The sequence below is a fragment of the Theropithecus gelada genome, chromosome 13 (genome assembly GCF_003255815.1).
Source record: "Theropithecus gelada isolate Dixy chromosome 13, Tgel_1.0, whole genome shotgun sequence".
Lineage (NCBI taxonomy): Eukaryota > Metazoa > Chordata > Mammalia > Primates > Cercopithecidae > Theropithecus > Theropithecus gelada.
In genome coordinates this window covers 69,521,204-69,544,445 of record NC_037681.1, presented here as the reverse complement: position 1 = coordinate 69,544,445, position 23,242 = coordinate 69,521,204, and the positions used below count along the sequence as shown (strand labels likewise).

Sequence of the window (23,242 nt, the reverse complement as noted above, 5' to 3'; positions counted from 1 at the left end):
GTGACTGATACCATTTACAACCCTAGCGTAGTTATACAGAGTCCCTTGCTTTACCTCCCCTAGTTATAATCTAAGAGGTCCGTCCTAAAATGTGCAAACTTGCTGGTGGAGAGTAAACCAAAGTTCACTGGACATAGTCTGCCCTTTTACCAATACAGTTCTGATTTTGTGTATTGTGAACTTTCTGATATACATCATGGTAGAAGAATGGAGTGTGCTGACTGATGGAACACTCTTCCTAAGAGAGAGTTTACCAACCATGTCCTAATAGAATAGCCTTTTTAAAGAATTAGTCTACAGTAAAAGAAGTTGGCATGAATGCTTTAGCTTTTAGCAGAGCTTCCAAGGTTGAACTAGGAAACACCAAACTCAGGATATACTATATAATGAAGTGGGAGTCCAAAGTCACTATGTCTGGGGAAAGCAAGCATACTATTTCCTTCTCTTGGAAATGTATAATAAATAATATCATGGTGAAGTCTCTGAGAATCCTGCAGGAAAGAAGCTGCTTAATTAACGTTATCAACTTATTAACCCAGAATTCCCCAAACGTATTTGAGCATTGTAGCATTTCATCCATAAACAAAGTGTTTGTACTTCTGGAAATACCGTTTCTAGAGAAATGCTCAGTTTCTAAGTTGGAAGACATCGTAGAGGTTACGGAGGCCAAGGCCTTCCTAAACCCTTCAATAGTTACTTGGACATAGTAACTCTATGGTTGCATAGATAGGGAACCACATGCTTATCAGTACAATCAATTTCTTCTTGGGCAACTCTCATAATGAATTAGAATCTGTCTTTAAGGTAAGACAACAATAAGCACCCACATATTACATTAAGAAAGATCTAAATTCAGCCTCTAGCTCTGCTTCTCCTTATATGGCTTTGAGAAAGCTACTGGACTTCTATCAGCTGAGCATCCTCAACTCTAATATGAGGATGGTAACGGTACCTGTCTCCTAAGGTAATGGAGAGGAATACATTAAATAATCAATAGTAAGTGCTTGGTGCGGTACCTGGTACATAGGAAGTGTTCAATAAATGTTGACCATTATTATTATGAATCCCATATCTACTTTCCAGAACAGAACAGCACATATCTATTACCATTTCCACCTGGCAGCTCTTCAGAATCACAGGCTTCTCTTCCCAAGCAAAGTATCCTATGCACTGGACAGTACGATCTTGACTCCTCACCCCATCAGCGAACAAACACACAAACAAAGCATATGTCTCCAAATAAGTTTATTGATAAAGTAGATACACATATGACTGCAGTCTTGTGTGCATTACCATACACAAAAATATTTTAAAGAATGAAATCAAGTCAAGCCTGTAATCCCAGCACTTTGGGAGGCCGAGACGGGCGGATCACGAGGTCAGGAGATCGAGACCATCCTGGCTAACACGGTGAAACCCCGTCTCTATTAAGAAATACAAAAAACTAGCCGGGCGAGGTGGCGGGCGCCTGTAGTCCCAGCTACTCGGGAGGCTGAGGCCGGAGAATGGCGTGAACCCGGGAGGCGGAGCTTGCAGTGAGCTGAGATCCGGCCACTGCACTCCAGCCTGGGCAACAGAGTGAGACTCCGTCTCAAAAAAAAAAAAAAAAAGAATGAAATCAAGATGAATAATATGCTTCGACATTTTCATCTTCTCTTATATACCATTTCACATAGCACAAAAGCCTGTTGTGCTCTCACTAAATATAATAACAATATTTTAGAGAAAGAAATTTCATGGGATGTGCTTCATTATTGTTTTAATCCTTAGTTTTAGAGGTCATTGTAATATTAGATTTTAACAGCTGTCAAAGCTGACAACAAAACTTCACTAAAATAGGTAGATTCAATGGAAGAACAGCTCTATACATATACTCGCTGAGTCATCAAACATAGTGTTTATACCCCTTTTATGCAAATACTTTTGTAAAATTCAGCTAGTATATTTTTTCCCTAACGTCAGTCAGATGTTCTGGCTGACGTTAGGGAAAAAATACACTAACTGAATTTTACTAGTACCTGGAAACTACCTGGAAAATGTTGAATTTTTTATATTTTTAATGAAAGCATTCAAAACTCCATGAAAAACAAACTGGTTAGAAAATTGCATTTCCTTATGTTTAAAATATATACTATGAGAGTTCTCACACATAATGGCATACATCACTTTCAGCAACAAACTAACAATTTCCATACATTTTTCCCAATGCTTTATCTATAGCACAGATTTTTTTTTCGAACCCTATTGCCTTCCTCCTCATTAATATATCACCTTTCACTTAACAAGACAAATCAAGTGTGTCTAATTAGAAAATATCTGCTTTGTACCATTATTTCTGACAGCCATTTGTCGTAGAAAAACTCAACAAACTTAGATCACTTGTCTTTTTGTAAAAAAAAAAAAAAAAAATGTGTAAGTCATCTTTAATTTATCAACTCTGGGTAGTAATTTTCGTTAACTTCAACAAACCTCTAAGTGATAGTATGATCCTGATCAGAAAAGCCAGGAGCCAAAGGCTAAACAGAGTGAGACAGGTAAAAAGGTTGATCCAGGTAGGTTTATCAGAAGAAAGCAGAAGGCAATTAGAGAACAAGGGCAGGAGGAATCTGGGAAAGTCCACTGTGGCTTCCATGTTTTCAGCAGAGCTCAAGGAGTCTCAGGTAGAAGGTAACAGACCAGCCCACTCAAGTGTCATGTAGGTCCCCCAGGGACTCAGATAAGGAAACAGCATTTCGGCACCCAAGAGAACTAGGGAGATATAAGACATGACCCAGGTCCTAGTGGATGGAGGAAATCAGAGTCTCAGATATGGCGACTGGAATATAAGGCTGGAGCATGACCACAGCAGTAACAGTTCCTGGACGTGGGGCTAAGTTTTCCTACAAGGTAAATCTTATTTCCCTGTGTAAAATATAAGAGATCTGAGCCCTGGGGACTTCAACAAACCCCTAAGGCTACACCTCTTAAAAAATGATAAGGCCAGGAGAACTTGAAACCAGACCATCTGGCACCAGAGCTATAATCTTTGAAGCTATGCTACATGCCCTGCTCAAAAACAGAGGCTGATTGCAAATCTAGGATGCTAGGTCAGAACAGAATCTGTAGCCAAGCCGATAAGACTGACCTCTAGGAAATGTTACCCTTGAGCTCCTTAAATTTCCCCTGATTACTACAGAGTTTGGTTTCCATGGAGACTGAGACAAAGAGTTCCAGTTAAATATGAGAATTCAATAGTTCTAGTTTTGAAAACACGAGATTGAAAAGGCACGAAACCAGGCTCTCCTACTATCTCACATAATTTCTTAAACAAAATCATTTTATAGAGAGAAACTGAGACTCTGAAAAGATAAGTGAACTGTTTGGTATTATCCAGTAGCTAGGGAGACCACTGGAACCCAGGGTCTGTAAACCTTACATTGAAGACTTTTTTCATACACCTTCTTACATGCTCTTCCATGTAACTCCACGATTCTGTGATGCTATACCTAGCCCAATGTTTATTTAATGATTCAGAAAGCGTATGTTAGTATCTTTTATTATGTTGTATATAGACATACAAATTTCCAGTTAAGAAGGATCTGTAATTAATAGAAATATCAGTATTAGGAAGCCTCGTAAAGTAGGGAGTCTTCATATACAGTTGATCCTCATTATTTGCAGATTCTGTATTTGCTAATTAATCTACTGCTAAAATGTATTTGCAACCCAAAATCAATACTTGAAACACTTTGCATTATTCTTGGACATGTGCTTGTGCAGAAAGACAAAAATTTCAGTGTCTTGACATAGGTTCCCAACTGAGGTTGAACGACTTTGCATCCTGCCGCCTTGTTTCAGCTGTCATGCTGAAAAGCAAGTGTCCTTTGCATGGTCTATCTAGGGCCTTTTATCTCCATGTTTGTGCTTTTTGTTGGTGATGTCATTGTTTAAAATGGCCTCCATGTGTAGTGCTGAAGTGCTGTCTAGGGTTCCTAACTTCAAGAAGGCTGTGATGTGCCGAAAATACATGTGTTAGATAAGCTTCCTTCAGACACAAGTTATATACTCCAGAACATGAGTTGTGTTAATGAATCAACAAGTATTAAATAAGGTGTCTTTGAATAGAAACACACATAAAACCAGGTTGTATATTGATCAAGCCATGACAAAAATTTTGCCACCAAAGGCTCATAGGAATCGAACCCTGAATTTCCCATGGGGCCAGTGATTCACTAATTCCATGTTTGAGGTGACTTTTAGAACATACTGCTGTGGATAATGAGAATCAACTGTATATAATTAAGCTCAGCCCACTCTTTCTAGTCTTATCCATCATTGCCGTAACTTCTCTCAGAATGGTCAGGAGCAAGGAGTCAACTTCAACTCTATGAAACAGACTTTAAAAACGTAATTAAAAATGTAAAAGAATAAAAGAATCAAATGGCTTAAAAGCAAACAAATCCTGTATCATAGGAAACCAATTAGTAGGTAGAGAAAAGAGTTCACTTCAAACCCTCAGCCTTGGTTACTGGGAAATGTGCTTTGGCAAAAAGGATAAACTAGACATGCAACTGGCAGCATCCTCTCCCTTAATCAAATTTGCCTGAAGCATCTCAATGATCTATTCAAGCCATAGCATGAACTCTGTGGCTGAACTTAAGTCCTAGACTAAGAGAGAGCTGTTTCACACAGTCTCAGAATTATCATTCCATGCCATGGTAGATTTGGTATGGAACAGAGGTTAAAAAAAAAAAAAAAAAAAAAAAAAAAACATGTATTCTTGGTTGACATATGTGATAAGACAGGATGTCTTGTCCTTTTTCCTGGCTTACTTTTCTTACTCCAGTAGTTTAAGTATTCATCTCCACAGTTGGTTCTCAACCACCATCAGTTTGGTCTGATTACTGCTGTGAAGTCCTGAGATAATGGGCTGGTGAAAACATGGGCCACCTCTGCTCAGGGAACCCTCAAGTATTCTTGCTTCCCCTTGCAACTTCATAAAGTGGCTTCTAATGCTTGCCCATCAAGCCCATGGCTTATTTACCATGCTTTTTTACCTAGCTTTAAATTTTCTGGAATCCTGCCTCCTCCCTGCCTTTTAATTTTATTTTTCTCTGCTTCCCGTCCTTTCATCCACCTTGTGTGGTCTGGATATGCACAGTTGCTACTCTTAGTTTAGGCCAAAAGGCTCTGTACTTTCTAAGACACCTGACTTTTTGCCTCTTCCTATAAGCAGTTCTTGGATACTCCAGCCCATATTGTTCCTCCAGCCCCTTCTCTGAACTCATAAGGCATTCATAATCAGTAGCATAGAGTTTGCCACTAGACCACTGTGAGTGTTTCACCTGTGCTAGTCTTAACTCACTCACAAACTCCCTGAAACCAGCACATTGTCTCTGGCTTCCTCCTTGGATAAAATAGAGATTTTATTGGAGGGATGGCACATAGTCCAGTGCAACACAAGCAAATACAGACCCTGTTAACTCAAGAAAAAATAAGAGCCCATCAACACTACTGAAGCTTAATGAAAGCATTAATGATGTTTAGGACAACGAGCCTCAGAGTCTCAGGGTCACCTGTTTATGAAAGGCAAGCATATTATCCTATGGCACAATAGGTGAGAATGGTTCCCAGCAATTACAGGACCCCACTAAGTTTATCCTGATGGGAGAGAAGCTCACTTTCATTATTACAACCTAAAGATTAAGGACAATCAGACATGAAAGACACTAACACCAGCTTAGAATGTAAAACTGACTGTAGAGAGGGAAAACTCTGAGTCAGTTACCTTTCCTTAAAAGATCCATTTGCTGAACTTAAATTCACTGACATTTTACCCTCAGGCCTTTAACTGTTTTTTGAAGATAAACCACGGTTGAGTGAATCAAAATAATTTTGCAGCAGTCATTTGACAAAAGCAAACCCATTGAGACATACAGTTCCTAGCTGATTACCCACTTCCAGCCTCCATCAGACATGAATTTATTGATCAGAGGAGAAAAATGAATTGAAAACTAAGTGTTCATCCGAACTCCATTTCCTGTATTATCTTGGGGTTATAGAGAGTCTCAGCTACAGAATTATCACCAATAATCCATCTCACTTGATGGCCACTAGATCTTTTTAAGTGCCTTAAACTCAGCACTACTGGAATAATTTTAGTCATTTTTTGCAGTGTATTTTCTCTCCTACAAAGACCAAAGATCTCAATGTGCATCTACAGATATCTATAGATATTCCATAAGTGCAGTGGCTATGGAAGCTCATGCAATTGATGTTAAATGATGCACTTGTAACTTTATTATTGAGCAATCATGAATTCTTCATTCTTTCAATTATATGAAACTTATTCATTCACTAAGAGAGATGGGGAAGTTGCTACCCATATAACGTTGAATGAGTAAGCTGTAATAAATATAGGTAGTGAATAATTCCTTGTGAGTTCATCTCTTGACAACACATAGCGTATTACCTGGCATAAAGAGCTTGGCAAACACTGAGCACATTATATGCATCAACTACTGTGCCAACATTGAGTTTTCAGGAAAACCATGAATCTTGCCCTCATATGATTCACAATCTGGTTGAAGAGGCAGACATTGGATAAATAACACAAAATAATATATGGCTCAGAGTTTTGAGGAGTGCTAAAACAGATGCAGTCATATTGAGAATAAATCAGGGGCCCTAATTTAGATTAGAATATATGGAGCTCCTCTCTGAAGAAATGACATGTGTAACTAAACTCTGAAGGGTGAGTTGAAGTTGGCCAGGTGAAGAATGGATGGTTAGCCTTCTAGAGAAAGTACATGCAAATATGTGGAGAAAGGAAAGAACTTAATATAGTTGAGGAACTGAGAGGAAGCCACAGGGGCTAAAACACACTGGAGAAATCGCATAATATAAAGGTGCAAGAGTAGGCAGTAAGGAGTATAAATTTTACTCTAAGTTTTATGGGAAAGAACTAAAGCCTTAACAGCAAAGGAGTAAAACAATCTGATTTACATTTTTGAAAAGAATGCACAGAGCCCTGTATGGAGAATGCATTGGAAAAGAAGAGGAGGATAATATTGCAGACATTCAGAGGGTCTTTCGGGAATGGTGTCAGTGGAGATGGACAAAACTGCATAGAGCCAAGACATATTTTGGAAATGGAATCTAAGAGGGCTTTGAGATGGGCTGGATATCGGAACGTGAGAAAGAAGAAGCCAAGCCAACTTTAACTGTCAAATTAAAATTGATGGATGGCAATCCTATCTATGGAGAATAATTGGGAAGAAGCCATTTGGTGGAGATGATAATGGGGGGAACAAGTTTAGTTGGCTATGTCAATGAGACATTTAGGAGGATATGCAAAGTAAGCTTTAATTAGCAATAGACTAGCGAGGTCAGAGAGCAAGTATGAATCTAGGAGTCACAAAATTGATACTACTTAAAATCACAGGAAGCAAGATCTATGTAGTGAGACCATAGAGAAGATAAACAAAAGGCCCAGACTACAAATAGAGGAAAAGGAATCAACAAAGAATGCTAAAAAGGAGTAATAGGAGAAGGAGCAGAAACAAAAGAGTGCAAAATGACAGAAATCAATAGAAAAGAGTCTGGAAAAAAAATACTAAATGATCCAGAGAGGCTAATAAAGTGACTGTTTAAAGTTTAAAGTGTTTGTTACATTTGGTAGTTAGTGAGTTTGTAGACTTTGGCATGACGATCACAGTTTCAGTTACGAGTTATGGGATGAAAATAGATTGGAGCAGGTTGGAGATCAATGGGATATGAGAAAATGAAGACAGCCTGTGCAGACAACTCTTTCTAGAAGCTTTGCTGTGAATGAAGAAAGAGAAATAGGGAGTTAGGCTAAGTGAAAGAAGCCAGACCCAAAAGTTGCACTCTAGATGATTCCACTGATAGAGACAGAACAAGAGGGTGAATAGAAAGCTCCACCAATTGTCCCCTGTGCAAAGACACCAAATTAACAGCTCTCTACACAGAAAAAAAAAAAAAAAACCTTCATGAGAACTAAAAATAAAGTGAGCACTCACAGTACCTGGTTTTAACTTCCTATCGCTGAAAGAGGCACTGAAGATAGAAAAGACAGTCCTGAATCACTGACACCACCCCTCCCCACTGCCCGGGCAGTGGCTGTGTGGTGTGGACAGCATCTTTGGGCTGTAGTGGGGGACATCGTAGATGATTCCATTGAAGTAACATTTTGGAAAAGGCAAAATTATAGAAACAGAAAACTGATCGGTGGTTGCCAGGGATATGAAGTAGATGAAGAGATGAACTACAAAGGGGAAACACAAGGGAATTTAGAAAGTGGTGGCACTATTCTATGTCTGTATTGAGCTCATGGTTACAGAGCTATATGTATTTGTCTTACTCTCATGGACCTCTACACTGAAAAAGAGTTTATTTTTCTGTATATAATTTTTAAGCACATTAACAACACAACAAATCCTTCAGAAAAGAACCTCTTTTCCTGGATAAAAAGCAGAGGGAGACCAACTCAAGGTCTGTTGAAGTAATTAAAAGAATTGCCCAAGACAGCTTCTATGTGGACATTAGGGAATCAAGAGAGGAAAAAAGAAAAAACAAATCTGAGAACCATCACTGAGAACCCACAGACTGCATTCACTTCCTCTCTAAATACAGAGGCAGAGAACAAGGCACCAAATCTTCTTGAGTCATAAACCCAAAAGGACATATGGCCCTTCACAATGATGAATATATCAATGAGGGTTCTTTAGGTTGCATGCAACTATCACCACCTTCAGCTTAAGTAAGTCACATACGGAAAACGGAAATGGCAGTAGAGAGGTAGTATAAGGATTTCAGGTAACTCACAGGAGTGAGGGAAATGACAAAGAACAATGTGTCCAATAATTCATGTGTGCCTCTAAAAACCCTCACCATTGTTGTGGCAGCCAGTTCCACCCAAATTTCATCCAACTTCATTCAAGTGCAACTGGATGACACCCAGCCTATCTTTGTAGACCTCTCACTTCCTACTCTGGGGCTTCTCGGGCACCACTGTGAGAGATGCCCATCAGGAACTCACTGGGTGCTTACAAATGTGCAAGCCATAAGTGAGGAATTAGCATCATAGGATCACCTTTCACCAATAGGAAATAGGAGTTCTATGGACACATCCTTTCCTCACTACTCTCCTTCACTCAGATCAACAGTTCTGAGGTCCATTTTTTAAATATCCTAAATCAAGTCCTTGGGATTAGGAACTAATCACCAGTAGTGGTAGTATTGCTTAGCTTCACCTCCTTCCCAGTTTCACTCCCTGTCCTGAATGCTCTGAAAACATGCTATCAACTATATTACCCATAGCTAGCCTTCTTCTCAGGTTCTGCTTCTTGGGGAAGCCAGGCCAATAGAGCCAGACCTTGGGAAGGATCCAGGGTAGGTCTGAAATTTTCAGCTGTAGAAATTTAATACCATCTCTTAAGGGTAATGACAGCAGAAGCTCTAACCAACCTCTAACCACTTCCCAGGAGAGAGTCTGATTGGCCCAACTTAGGTCACATGCATACCCTAGGGTCATAGGGCATGGAATTTCATGCTGTAATCCCAAGAGAATCACTCTGAGTGGAGAAGGGAGTTTTCCAACAAGTAGGATGAAATAAGGGAAAATTTAAGAAATGTTGTTACTAGTTGGAAGTTGCTTTAGGGTCAGATTAACTTATCAATCTTTACTTTTTTTTAATGTATACTGTGGCATCCTAATCCTCTTGTGACTGTAGTGTAAGTTTCTTTTCTCTAAGGAATCAACAGCTTTTAAGACCCTGGAATGAACCTTAAAATAGAAAACATGAGCATAATTCAGGTATATATGGGCTTTTCTCGTAGGTTTTTTCTGATGGTTCAAAATTGATATTTTTATTCTGGAAAGTTCATGCTTTAACAAGTGTTAGAGCCATTCATTTTCACTAACTCTCATTTTTTTTCTCTCTAGGTTAATATCCAACACAGGTATTAAGCACCTTCCAGATGTTCACAAGATTCATTCTTTCCAAAAGGTTTTACTGTAAGTTTTTTCCTTGAGCGACTATCAACTGTTTACTCAGTATCTGTCTTGCCCAACGGCCATCTGGGTCTTTAATATGCGTTGTGTCATCTACAACCTTCAAAGGCATTGCTCTGAGTTAGCAAAGATAGGGAGGCCAGAAGTGAGGTCTTTGATTTTACCTGCAGGCCAGTCAATATCAGTTTGGAGGAAATTGACAGACCCCTCAATAAGAGTATTGTTCACAAAACCAGCATATAGCAAAATCAAAAAGTTGCTCATTTTTTCACTTTAATTACTGCCCTCCACACACATACACAACACCCCCTCTATGCCAGCATCCTATCCTCTCCTTTCTAGAATTTCTATGCTGCCCTGGGCACAAAGAAACTATCTAACACATTCACATTAAAGAGTTAATGACAGGCTGTGTTTGCCTTTTCCCAAGGTATTTGTATTTTGAAAAAGAAAGAGGAAAGGTAGCATATAATGGCAATTATTTCCAATAGTGAAATTGTAAGAATATGGACAGATCCAAAAGGAAGAGATGCGGAAGGGGTGTAAGGAGTTAGGAGAGAGGAAGGAGCTAAGCAAGGAGGGAGAAGAGAAAGAAGAAAATACTAAAATCTTTCAGAATTTCTCAAATTGTTCCAAGCTGTTCACTACATTACTTCTACAGCTGTTACTTCCATATTTACTTCTACATGTTAGATCAGACCTAACAGGGAAGATTGATCGGGGAAATAAGGAATACAAACAGAAAATGAGACTTTACTCATCCTTTCATTCAGAAAAATAAAAATCAATGATAAAACCATTCGGAGACCCAAGGAAAATAGAAGGAAACTAGTTGTAAGAAGGGGGTTGACATGAGGAGAAGGCCCAACTAAGATAACCAAAGAAGTTAGACAGGAGGTGAAAGGTCAACTTAAGTGTTGTTACATTAAGGTGAAATTATTTAAGAAAACCTTCAGAAGAAAAAAGTGGGCCACACACAGTGGCCAATGGCTATAATCCAGCACTGTGGGAAGCCAAGGCAGACGGATCGCTTAAGCACAAGGGTTTGAGACAAGCTTGGGCAACATGGTGAAACCCTGACTTTACGAAAAAATACAAAAATCAGCTAGGCGTGGTGGTGCACACCTGTAGTCCCAGCTATTCCGGAGGCTGAGGTGGCAGGATCACTTGAGCCTGGGAGGTTGAGGCTACAGTGAGTTGTGATGGCACCACTGCACTCCAGCCTGGGTGACAGAGCAAGAGACCCTGTCTCAAATAAAAAAGAAAGAAAAAAAAAGACACTGAATGTCTGCAATTCCATTTGTAAGAACATACTAAAGATAAATTAGAGACAATTTTTTCTCCCAACTTTGAGCTGATGAGCTGACCATCTTCTTAACAACAACTAATTATATTAATACATTACCTCAGCTAAAGACCACATCATGCCAGTTAAACTAAATGTTGGAAGGTTACATGAGTAGAGCTGATGTAAATATCTTATTTGTCTGTACTTTCTTCTAGAGACATTCAAGATAACATAAACATCCACACAATTGAAAGAAATTCTTTCGTGGGGCTGAGTTTTGAAAGTGTGATTCTGTAAGTAAGGGGAAAAAAAAATCCAACAGAGTAACATTTAATTTTTCATTTAGTGATCTCTTTCTCATAATTGGATGCTCCTTTTGTGTTTGGGTAACTTTGGCATTTCTCCACTTAAATCACTCTCCGGTTCTGCATTTTTCTCTTGTCTTTACATTTCAGAATCACAATGTGGAGTCATGTTAATAATTTATGACTCTGTGGTGTGATTCAAGTATTTAAAATTGCTGTTTGAATGATGGTCCCCTGTGATACAACATCTGTTCCAAAGGACAGAATAACTCATGCATCAATAAAGCTAGTTATTGCCTGGCAAGGCTTTTGTTGCCCAAAGAAAAAGATCAGGAAGGAGGCCCAATCAGGAAGATAAGGCAATTCCCTCATAACCATGTCAAGCAGCTCCTGCTGAGGCCCATGCTGAGCATAAGATGACTTCTCATTTTCTTGAAACAATCACATTTTTTAATGAGCTTGAGTTCCTCTCTCCGACTTTTGGGAAATCCTTTTAAATGCACTCTGTATTGTTAATGAAAGATCTTCTAGTCATTTGTGCCAGTAGCCCCTGTAGCAGTTTATCCACTCACCAGGATGGCCAAGAAATAGGACAGTAAGGGCTACCTAAGTATGCCTGGGATCCATGAAAGTTAGATGCACAGAATGGCATTTGGAGACCCAGTAATTGCAATCATTTCTGTAAGATATGAAAAGCATTTTGTCGATTTCACAAATTGTTGTGTTTTTTAAAAAATACAACAGTATGAGTTTTTAAAATATGCCTATATGTACAAAAGGTAAATTCCAGCCCATAAAGAATTTTAGCCCTCTTCAATTATATGATTCAGAGACCCAGCTGTTAAAAGAAAAAAGAAATAGTAGACAGATTATGACACTTTGATGACTAAAGCTAAGCTCTGTATTTGATGTAAATTAATTACAGAGAACAATGGAAAAAGTTTGAAAACAGATTAGCATAGAAATGGAATGTATGCAGGGAACAATACAATTAAATCAAAGGAATGTATTCAAAATACATAATTAGAACAAAAGCTATAGGTGAGTGATACTGAATCATTTCACGTAAGCTCATGATATTTGAAGTGAAGTGGGTGTGGGTGTGTGTGTGTTGGGGTGTGTGTGTGTGTGTGTGTGTTGAGATGAGGTGATCGGGTACAGAAAGGGTGAGAAAGAGAAAGCAGAAGGAATAAACTAAAATGCAATCAGAATGAATGATATTCAAAGGGAAAAAACGCACTTATTCTAGGAGTAAAGAAGGAATAATTTAATCTGACTGGTCTGTGATGCAAGAGTTAAAGGAAGAGTTAAATAAGGGAAAGCAAGCTAAGAAAATGTTTTTAAAATGGGCTTTTAGAGATGAGGGTAGTTAGCTAGGGAGTTGGCAAGGGGCAGGCAGAGGGAACAGAATAATAAAGACCATGAAGACCACCCGCCTTTTATAAAAATAAAAATAATTGGTCAGGCGCGATGGCTCACGCCTGTAATCCAAGCACTTTGGGAGACCAAGGCGGGCGGATCACGAGGTCAGGAGGTTGAGACCATCCTATCTAATACAGTGAAACCCCATCTCTACTAAAAATACACACACAAAAAAAAATTAGCTGGGCATGGTGGCAGGCATCTGTATTCCCCGCTACTCAAGAGGCTGAGGCAGGGGAATCACTTGAACTTGGGAGGCGGAGTTTGCAGTGAACCGAGATTGCGTCACGGCACTCCTGCCTGGACAATAGAGTGAGACTCCGTCTCAAAAAATAATAATAAAAAATAAAGTAAAATAGAAATAAAAAATTAAAATTAAAAAAATAATAATACAAAGAGCTTGTGCAAAACAGTGAATACATAAGTCGTATTGACCTGCTGAATTGTGAAACAAATATAACAGTAAAAGGATTCCTGGGCTACTTCACAGAGGGACATTAGTGATAAATGTAATTAGTTATACTTGGATGTTTATGTTTATTTGGGTCTTTCTTAAAATATGTTCATCTATGTTTATTTTAAATACAGAGACTTAAAATAAATGTTATAATGTGGCAAACATTCAATTTTTTATAGAAAATATGTAATTAAGTGGGAGTGTGCTCATATCATTCTCGTAGTTTTGCATAGTGTGTTTATATTGCTCTCACAGTATCACTGACCTGATTTTTTTGTCCAACCATAAGACAGAAGGCAAAGCATTTTAAGTGACCTGGTCTCAACTCTCCCCAAGTAGAGGCAAAGAACCCAAGGAAGTAAGAACTTCTGACATAGCTTTGCAAACCCAAAGCTACAAAAGAAACATACAGATCCTGTCTGCTTTTTCCTAACTCCTGTTCATGGACCCTAATTTCTCGGAATTTAGGAACACACTTTTCAGGAAAGGAGTTTTCTTTAAAGAGTGAATGTTTCTCAAACATCTCTCTAAAGGATAAATTCACTTTTGTGGAAACAGTATCTATTCTTCTTATTTTGGCTGTCCCTTAATCCACAGACAATAAAATCATGTAATTCATACTTAACACAACTTAAGTCTCCAATCGTTTCTAGTTTAGCAGCTTCGATGCAGGGGTGCTTTCTTCCTATGGGGACATATAAAGCACACTCAGGGAAAAAATAAAAATAAAAAAAAAAGCATGGCAAATGGCACTGATGACTGTCAAAGTATTCTATGGATAGCCATTCTCAAAATTCTGGGAATACTACACAGTTATAAAAAAGAACAAGATCATATCCTTTGCAGCAACATGGATAGAGCTGGAGGTCAATATTCTAAGCAAACTAACACAGGAACAGAAAACCAAATACCACATGTTCTCTCTTTTTTTTTTTTTTTTTTTTTTTTTTTTCTTTTTTTTGAGACGGAGTCTGGCTCTGTCGCCCAGGCTGGAGTGCAGTGGCCGGATCTCAGCTCACTGCAAGCTCCGCCCCCCGGGTTTACGCCATTCTCCTGCCTCAGCCTCCCGAGTAGCTGGGACTACAGGCGCCCGCCGCCTCGCCCGGCTAGTTTTTTGTATTTTTTAGTAGAGACGGGGTTTCACCGTGTTCGCCAGGATGGTCTCGATCTCCTGACCTCGTGATCCGCCCGTCTCGGCCTCCCAAAGTGCTGGCATTACAGGCTTGAGCCACCGCGCCCGGCCATGTTCTCTCTTATAAGTAAGAGCTAAACAATGAGAACACATGGATTCTAGGAAGGGAACAACAGACACTGGGGCCTACTTGAGGGAGGAGCGAGAGGATTAGAAAAAATATCTATTGGGTACTACGCTTATCACCCAGGTGATGGAATTATTTGTACTCCAAAGCAGACTACCTATGTAAAAAACCTGTACATGCTCCCCTGAAACTGAAAGTTGAAAAAAATTCTGAGGCCCTGTTCTAAAAGTAAATATATTTTTAAAGCAACCAGCAGTGAAGGATTATCAGACACTAGCCTAGTGAATCAGAGAAGTAAGCAATAAAAACCCACTATGTAGAGGCTTCTGAGCCCTTCCCAACCCGCACTGCACCCGGGTAAGCAGAGTGCCTGAATGGGGAAAGCACCCAGCTATGGCCAGCCAGGAGAATGTCCTAATTCAGAAGAAATAAAACGAGGCGACATGCATGACAGCTCCCAGCACTCTGGCCTCAGGAGAGGCCTGCTTCATACATGCTTCCTCTGTTCCTCAGTCAGCCCATCTCCCTTGCCTGCCCCTCAATGAGTTTTAAAGGGCCAAGTCCCCAGCACCTCTACTCTTTAGGGTGAGAGCAGAGTGTGCTTCTGTAGCTTCCTGAGCCTCTGCTGAGTGAGCACACTGGCCTTGTTCCCAAGCACACAAAAGGGTTAAGGTAAGCCTGTGATGCAGTTATTCCTTAGTTGATGTTCTGCCAAGGTTGTTGTGGTCATCATCATCATCATCATCTGGTTTTCATATAGGTACTTCCTCTCTTAAGAGACCAGGGGTGCGTGTAATAAGTGTCGGTTTCCCTTTGTTACTAGTTTTAGATTCCCACAGACTAATGTAAACCGAAGGGCAGCAGTTCTGAACATCATTTTTTATGTGTGTGATGATCCACTGTTGATAACATGAAATACCATCCTCCTCCCCACATGATGGTATCTGTTGATTGAGATAATCCATAAAGACAAAGGGATATTTGAATACAATAATTATTTAAAATTAGTTTATGTTTTATTTGATTATAGCAACATCGATTTACAGGACAGTTATATGCAAGATATATCAATTATCTAATCGACAGACAAATAGGTGGAGCCTGTATGGATTAAGGATCAGCCAACTACATATAACCCAGAGGCCAAATCCAGCTCATGAGCTAAGACAGGAAACACTAATATTGGATCTAAGTTAAGCAAAATGTTATCTCCCAGTAAAAATTCTCTTAATATTAGACCTATATTACAAAAAAAATAATTATTACACTTTGAATTTGGTCAATAAAAAATTGTGGAAATTGTTTTATAAGTACCTAAAGTACTTACATAATATTTTTTATTTTTGCCTTTTGGCCCATAAAACCTAAACTTTATTATCAGGCCCTTTACAGAAAAAGTTTGCTGAATCCTGTATTTGATCCAAATCCCCAAGGGATCCACATCCCACAGCTGCCCCAGCAACTTCCACTATCCTGCAACAGTCAGGAGTCCAGATGTTCCTGGGATAGGCTTTCTCAAATGGCATGGGGGTGCATAGCAACTTCTTTGCCATCAGAACTCACCAACTGGTTGTGGATGTTTTAAAAGATTTACATTGCCCTTTTCTGGATTTCTTTAGCTAATTAATTTTCAAGAGGAGGAAAAAGACATACAGTTGTTCCGCTGTGACTTTAAGTGTTTTCTGGCTGCCCATGGCAGGCCAGTAAAGAGTCCTGGACACACAGGAGCTTCTCTGGGTCAGCTTTCTGAACAGTGTTCTTTGCAAACCCACTAAGCCAGACAGGGTAAAGAACCTGACAGCAAAACAGGAGCAGGTGGTCAGAGGCTCTTCGGGCTAAGCTCTCCTGACCTTGGTATCTGTTTTTGCTTTTAGATCCACTCAGGAGCAGAGCAAGGAAGAGCTGTAGCCCAAGGTGTCCTTGGGCTCCACTGTCCAGGGAACCCTGCTCACTGACCTTCTTAGCGCAATCAGGATGGCTGTTCTACACCCATCTCCACCTCCCCCAGAACCTCCTCCCATGCCCATTCACATCACCTTGCCCTGCCACAGCCCACATTCTCTGTAATTGATTTCTCTTCCTTTCTGGCTTAACCCAGAGCCACCTCCACAAACCTCCAATAACCAGGTCCCTATGGGTCACAGGAGATGTTCAGGTTGTCTGACAACTTAATTAGATCACTTTTGATGACAGCCAGGCCTGCTGCTGTGGGTGATCATGGGTGAAAGGCTTCAGACCTTAGAGAAAGGTGACACAAAACGTTCTTTCTCTGTCTTATAAACACTTGTTCAATAATTGTATGATTCCTGTCCTTCAGGATGAGAAAGATCTGTCGCTCCCCGCATTGCTTCTCTATACACAAATGATGTGTGTAAAGACCTTAGTTATAGAATCCAGGCTGCTCTGCCTAAGTGTGCCTTTTCAAACTTAAATTTCATTTATTCCTTTGAAGAGGTAATACATGCACATAATACAAACTTCAAAAGTTACAAAAGATTATACAGCAATAAATCAGTCTTCCTCCCACCCGTGTCCCCAGGCTTTAAAGGTGGCATTTTCTTTATGCCTCTAACCTGTGCTGTCTGCCCTTGCTCAGTGCTTCCAATTATGAAACCCCTGTATTGTTTGCATCTGACGTTATTGGTTTTATAATAAGCCTTTTATTTCAGATGGCTGAATAAGAATGGGATTCAAGAAATACACAACTGTGCATTCAATGGAACCCAACTAGATGAGCTGTAAGTAGCCCTGACTAATCTTCCAGCCCATTTAAAGGGAAATGGCTCTTATAACAGCAATATTTATGTGGCTTTGTGTTTTCCTTCTTCTTTCCTCAACCCCATCCCCAGGAATCTAAGCGATAATAATAATTTAGAAGAATTGCCTAATGATGTTTTCCACGGAGCCTCTGGACCAGTCATTCTGTGAGTAGCTTTCCCCATTTCTGTGTGTAAGAGCTCAGTTTGTGTAAGTTAGAAGTCAACTCTCTGCAGCTAGGGGAGAAGCTTCCAAGGCACCACTGGCCATCAAGTTCAATTTTTATTCATGTCATCTGCCACGATTTAGAGAGACAATTTAAGGCTTACCCACAGTCTAACTCTCCATAAAAAAGCAATACTAATAATAACATGTAATGAGCATGCACAGAGTGTCAGATGATGTTCTAAGAAGCTAAGATGCATTTTCTTGTTTAATCCTTATAATCACCCCCTGCGGTAGGACCTCTTATTCCCATTTTACAGAAGGAAAAACTGGCTTCCCTGGAGAGGTTAATTCACTCACTCAAGGTTATACAAGAGTTACAGCAGGGATTTAAACTGATCTAACTCATGGTACAGACCCACATCTACTCGACTATGTGTCTCTTCCCTGGAAAGGAAAGCACAATTCTCCATCATCCTCAACACCCAGGAGCTTCCTTCTATCCAATGAGACCTATATATACATTATTTTTGGATCCTCTTTCCAAATCCCTTGTGATACATTCTGTGCCTCATAGCCCTGCATCAGCACCTCTCCTCTTGTCATTTCCTTACTTCCATCTTTCCCTCCAAAAGTGACATTCCCATCTTCTCTTCTTGCCTACACTTCCCCTTCCATCAAGGATCATTCCAAAGTTCTACCTCCACAAGTCTCTCTGACAACCTCACCATCAGCGACTTCTTCCCGTGGCTCTCATGGCCTTTATGGCTTCTTTAGTGGGGGGACAATCTGCATCACAATCACAAAAAGGCTTTTTAAAAATGTGTTCCTGGCCTCTAAGCAAGACCTACTACATTTACTGAAGAAAGTACTTCAAGAATGAAGAAAGGAACCCAAAAGGAGAGAATGAGGTACAAGAAGGAATGGTGAGCAGAGAAATAGATAAGCATGTTAATAAATCTACAATTTTACTAAAGGATCCTTACGTAATCTGCCTGAAGTCAAGTCAGGCATTTAGGAGCCACCCACCTGAACGTCTTATTTGGCAGCTGGCATATGCTACTATGTGTGGTTATCTACCCACCTACCCACCAACCATCTATATGTGTCACTTTTATCTTCACCAAATAGCTAATATTCTCCTTCAGGCTGGAGCCTGTATACCTCTAGAATTAGACCTGGTATGGAGAGTCAGAATTTTAAATATTTATTATTAATGATAAAGGGTGTGTTGTGATCCATACGTGAGATTCTGCTGCTTTGAAGAAATAAATATACACTTTAGGGTAGATTTCTCATCCTGACCATGTTCAAAGATTATTTGAGAATGCCTGGCTTGAGATAGACAACCTATGCAAATGGAGTATCAGTGTGATTAAAGCAGAGATATAGAGCAGACTTCCTTGGTTTAGACCAATTCTTACCTCTCTAAGCCTCAGTTTCCTCACCTAAAAAACGGCCAAAAAACACCTATTTCCTATTATTTGAAGCATAAAACACAAACACATTAATATTTTTTCACTCATCAAATACATTTTTAAGCAAGACTGATCCTGTGCCATGAAGGAAACAAAGGAAAATTCTTCCTCATAGAAAGCTTATATTCTCATTGGAGGTGGGGATAGAGAGGAGTCAGGCAATACATTAAATATACAACTTAATATATCAAGTCATGATATATCTATGAAGTACAAGGAAGGACCCAGGGCTAACAAATGGAGAGTGTTGGGCATATAGTCCATGGATTCAAGTGCACTCAAGTATACAAAATACTCAAAACTTGTATTGCTTAGTTCATGTTCCCTGTTCCTAGAGTGCTTGGGAGACAAATGAATTTTGACAAGTACTTTCGATGTCTTTGACCCCCACAATAGCAGCATGTCAGTTTCACTTAGCAAAAAGCCCTAAAAGTGTTGAATGTTCCTAAGTAGGCATCTCTATCTGTTCATGGACGAATATTTAAGTGATGGGTGGGTTTCCATATGTGACCTGTACCAGGTACAATATTGAATCTATAGCATCTTAACCTACTACCTGCTCCTGAGAATAGTGAAGTTGGATGAGATCCCCCAACTCCTTCGTTATCCAGCTGAAGAAATCAGAACCAGAGGAGGGAAGTGATCTGTTAAAGATCACACTGCAACTAGAAGGGGCAGTCTGGACCAGAAACTAGGTCTTCTGCCTCACATTCCATGTGTTCCCACCATACCATGTTGCCATAAATACGTTTAATTCAACATCTAAAAGTTATTCGGTGAGGCCCCCTGCAACTGGTTGTGAGCTAAAATAGAGAGGAAAATAACTATTAACACCAGCCTCCCAGTCTAAGAACACCAGTCAATGTTACATAACCATGGCACAGAAGAACATCTCCTGAGGTTGCACAAGCAGATTTCAGGCTAAGACACTGCACAATGTATCTCATAAGAATGTTTAACAGAGAACACAAAACTTGAATCCCCCATCCAGCCCCACTGTGAATACAGGCAAGAAGAGAACCTCTGTGAAAGCATCGGAAGCAATTCTGCACGGTCCTCAAGTTATAGGCCCATTGTTTTATCCTTCTTACCACAGGAACACATCTGTCTAGAATTAAGTGAATAAAATTTACAGAAATTCCATGGAATTAGGAAGCACTCTCCATGACTTAAAAAGGTAGAGAGTGATAATACATTCCCACATATTTTCATCTCAGTGCAGGATCCTGGCTGGAAGCCCGGCCTATAATTGCTAATTTCCTCTCCTCCCTCTGGGGCCAAAAGGATTGTTCACCTTAACATCAAGCCACCCTTTCTGGGGCTTTCAGGTTAGTCCATAGATGTTCTTCAAGCCTCTCCTCCTACTGACTTGAGATGCAAGAAGACGAATAACCTATTCCACATCCCACTTCTGCAACCAGATACACTAAACCATCTAAAGCCTGGCCTGAGAGGTGCTTGTGCAGGTGTGCAGTAGACCAGCCCACTCAGGTGACGAGGTAAGAGGTGAAAATAGGAGTATGCGTAGGCTATTCAGATCACAGTAGGTGCAGATCATGCTGACCTTGACTGTACCTTGGGTCAGATTGCTGTCCCCACTCCCACACACACAAAAAAAGACTGTGATATATCTGCATGCAGGAGGTTTACCGGAGAGTGCTTTCAGAATGTACAGGGAATGCTTGAAGGAAGCAGAATCAGGGTAATGCATTTGCAGCAAAAGTCTCAGCTGATCCCATGGGGAGATCTGGAGTTAAGACGGTCCTTCAAGGTTGTACTGAATTAAGGTAAGGGGCAAGTCCTCCATATCAAGAATCACTGGGTGCAGGCTGTCCCTGGGGAGGAGCCAAACTCCTGGGGAGGAGTAAGTCAGCTGAGAGCAATTCCCAGAGTAGACTCGGCTATGAGCCACCTCAGCTGCGAGCGGTTCTCAGCTGCCCTAAAGCAGCATCTTCAGAGTTGGATGGGTTTTATTTTTTTTTTTGGGGGGGGGGGGGTTTGGGGTTTTTTAAATCACTCATGCTGGAGTGCAGTGGTGCCATCATAGCTCACAGCAGCCTTAAACTCCTGAACCCTAGCGATCCTCCTGCCTCAGCTTTCTGAGTAGCTGGGACTACAAGCGTGTACCACCACACCTGGCCATTTCTGTTATTGTTGTAGAGACAGGGTCTTACTACGTTATCAATGCTGATCTCAAACTCCTGGCCTCAAGTGATTCTCCTGCCTTGGACTCCCAAAGCACTGGAATTACAGGTGTGAGTCATAACACTCAGCCCCTACCTTTAGCATTTTTGATTCAGTAGGTCAGGGTTGAGGCCTGATAACTTGTATCTCTAACATCTTTCTAGTAAAACTGATGCTGCTGGTCCAGAGTGCTCTCTGAGAATCACTGCCCTAGGACCAGTGTTGGGAATTGGGAAGCCTTGCTCAGTCTCCAAAATATCTCCTCCACAAGCCAACTGTGGTGAATCTTCCCCCATCACTGGCTCAGGCCTTTTTCCCCAGTGGATATATGCAAGGAATTCTAAGAAAACTAAGGGGCACACACTCAAACTGATGATAGTTCCTTTCCTGAAGGCAAAATTTCTAGTTGAGTGAAGAATAGGGAACCTCTGAACACCTGAAGATGCACGGGTGCACTGTTCCATTGCAAAGAATGATAGACCCAGAGAAAGCCAGCAGCACACAAACAAGCTTCAGAGGAGCAGCTCAGCATCCTCATTTCCCCCTTACGAGTCTTGACCTTGAACATCAGCAGCCATCTGAGTTTTTACCTGATATTCTGAACTCACTCAAGGTTGTTTTTTTTAAGCAATCGAGCAATTGCTGTTTCTTTGGGAAACAGTTTCCTGTGGGGAAAATTTAATGCATTGCCTTTGCAGACTGGAGCCAGTACAATCATATTCTGATGGTTTATCAAATTGATTTGGCTATAGCTCAGATTCATTTGATAGTTCAGATTCAAACACTGAGTTATTTGTGTAAGAATGATTCTCTTCCATTACCAGTGTACCCACAGTTCTATAGATAGTAAATTGCCTTTTTATCCAGCCTGGGATCATGAAAGAGAGGTCTTCTAGCCATCTGTCAGTGTAGTATACACAAAAATGTGCTCTCACTTATGGAAATGATTGACCTGTAATAACATCTTTGCTGGGAAAAATAGAAATTGTTCAAATCAAATTTGTGGCACTGGCTATAACACACTTTATTAAATGGGGCACAGAGTGCTTTTTAACTCCTGCCTCTCCTGCCTCGGCCTCTTACTACCTTTCTACCCATGCAGTCTCTCTTGTTACTCTGTATCTCAAAAGGAAGTCCTAACAATGTTGAAACAATTTTAAATTACTAAATCTCTTCTGTGCAAGTCATAATCCCATGGGGTCTCCATTGGTCTTTTCAGGATTTAAATTCTCAAAACTACTCACTGTCTGAATATAGCATGCATTGCAATATTAAAAGTGGTATTTTTAAAAGAAAGACCAAAATCATTAGAACAGACCAGCCTGAAAGATAAAGTTTAAAAACACCAGTCCACAACTACCCCTCCCCACTTTTCCAGCCCGCCAGTTCCAGGCACAAGGGCAGGAATAAGTAAGGGCAGGAATAAGTAAGTAAACATTCACAAGGGCAGGAATAAGTAAGTAAACAAGGGCAGGAATAAGTAAATAAACATTCTCAAGTACTCATTGAAGGCATCAAGTCTTATATGACATACATTTAGTGGATGCTGATTAAACACCTACTGTGTGTCTGGCAAGGGGTAAGAAATATATGTAAAAACAAAAAACAGTACCTACTGTAATGCATCTGGCCAAGGGATGAATGTTACTTCCCAGCACAATAAGCACTGCAGAAATTTTCACAAATGGTACAGTAACATAGAGCAGATGCCTAATAAATCCTTGTCATCATATCACACAACGACTTTTAACATGGGAAGCGATAGTGTGGGAGGAGACAGCCTCTGTCATCCTAGGCCTGAATTTCTGCAATAGCCACTTTGTCCCCTTCCTACCCTCAATCCTTTCCCCTTCCATTAGTTTACCAACTATTTATTGAACACATACCATATGCTGGTATCAAGGTTCTCAAG

The 23,242-nt window shown here is 40.2% G+C and overlaps 1 protein-coding gene across 2 annotated transcripts in view; it reads left to right on the top strand.

The window, feature by feature from the left end:
* Window positions 1–23,242, top strand: part of FSHR (follicle stimulating hormone receptor) — a 190,852-nt gene that overhangs the window by 152,590 nt on the left and 15,020 nt on the right. The window contains exons 5-8 of one of the 2 annotated variants that reach the window (XM_025354353.1): window positions 9,947–10,018; window positions 11,519–11,596; window positions 17,416–17,484; window positions 17,596–17,670. In XM_025354353.1, the coding sequence (XP_025210138.1) occupies window positions 9,947–10,018; window positions 11,519–11,596; window positions 17,416–17,484; window positions 17,596–17,670 (294 nt within the window). The remainder of the gene's footprint in view (window positions 1–9,946; window positions 10,019–11,518; window positions 11,597–17,415; window positions 17,485–17,595; window positions 17,671–23,242) is intronic. The other variant, XM_025354354.1, reaches the window with a different exon arrangement.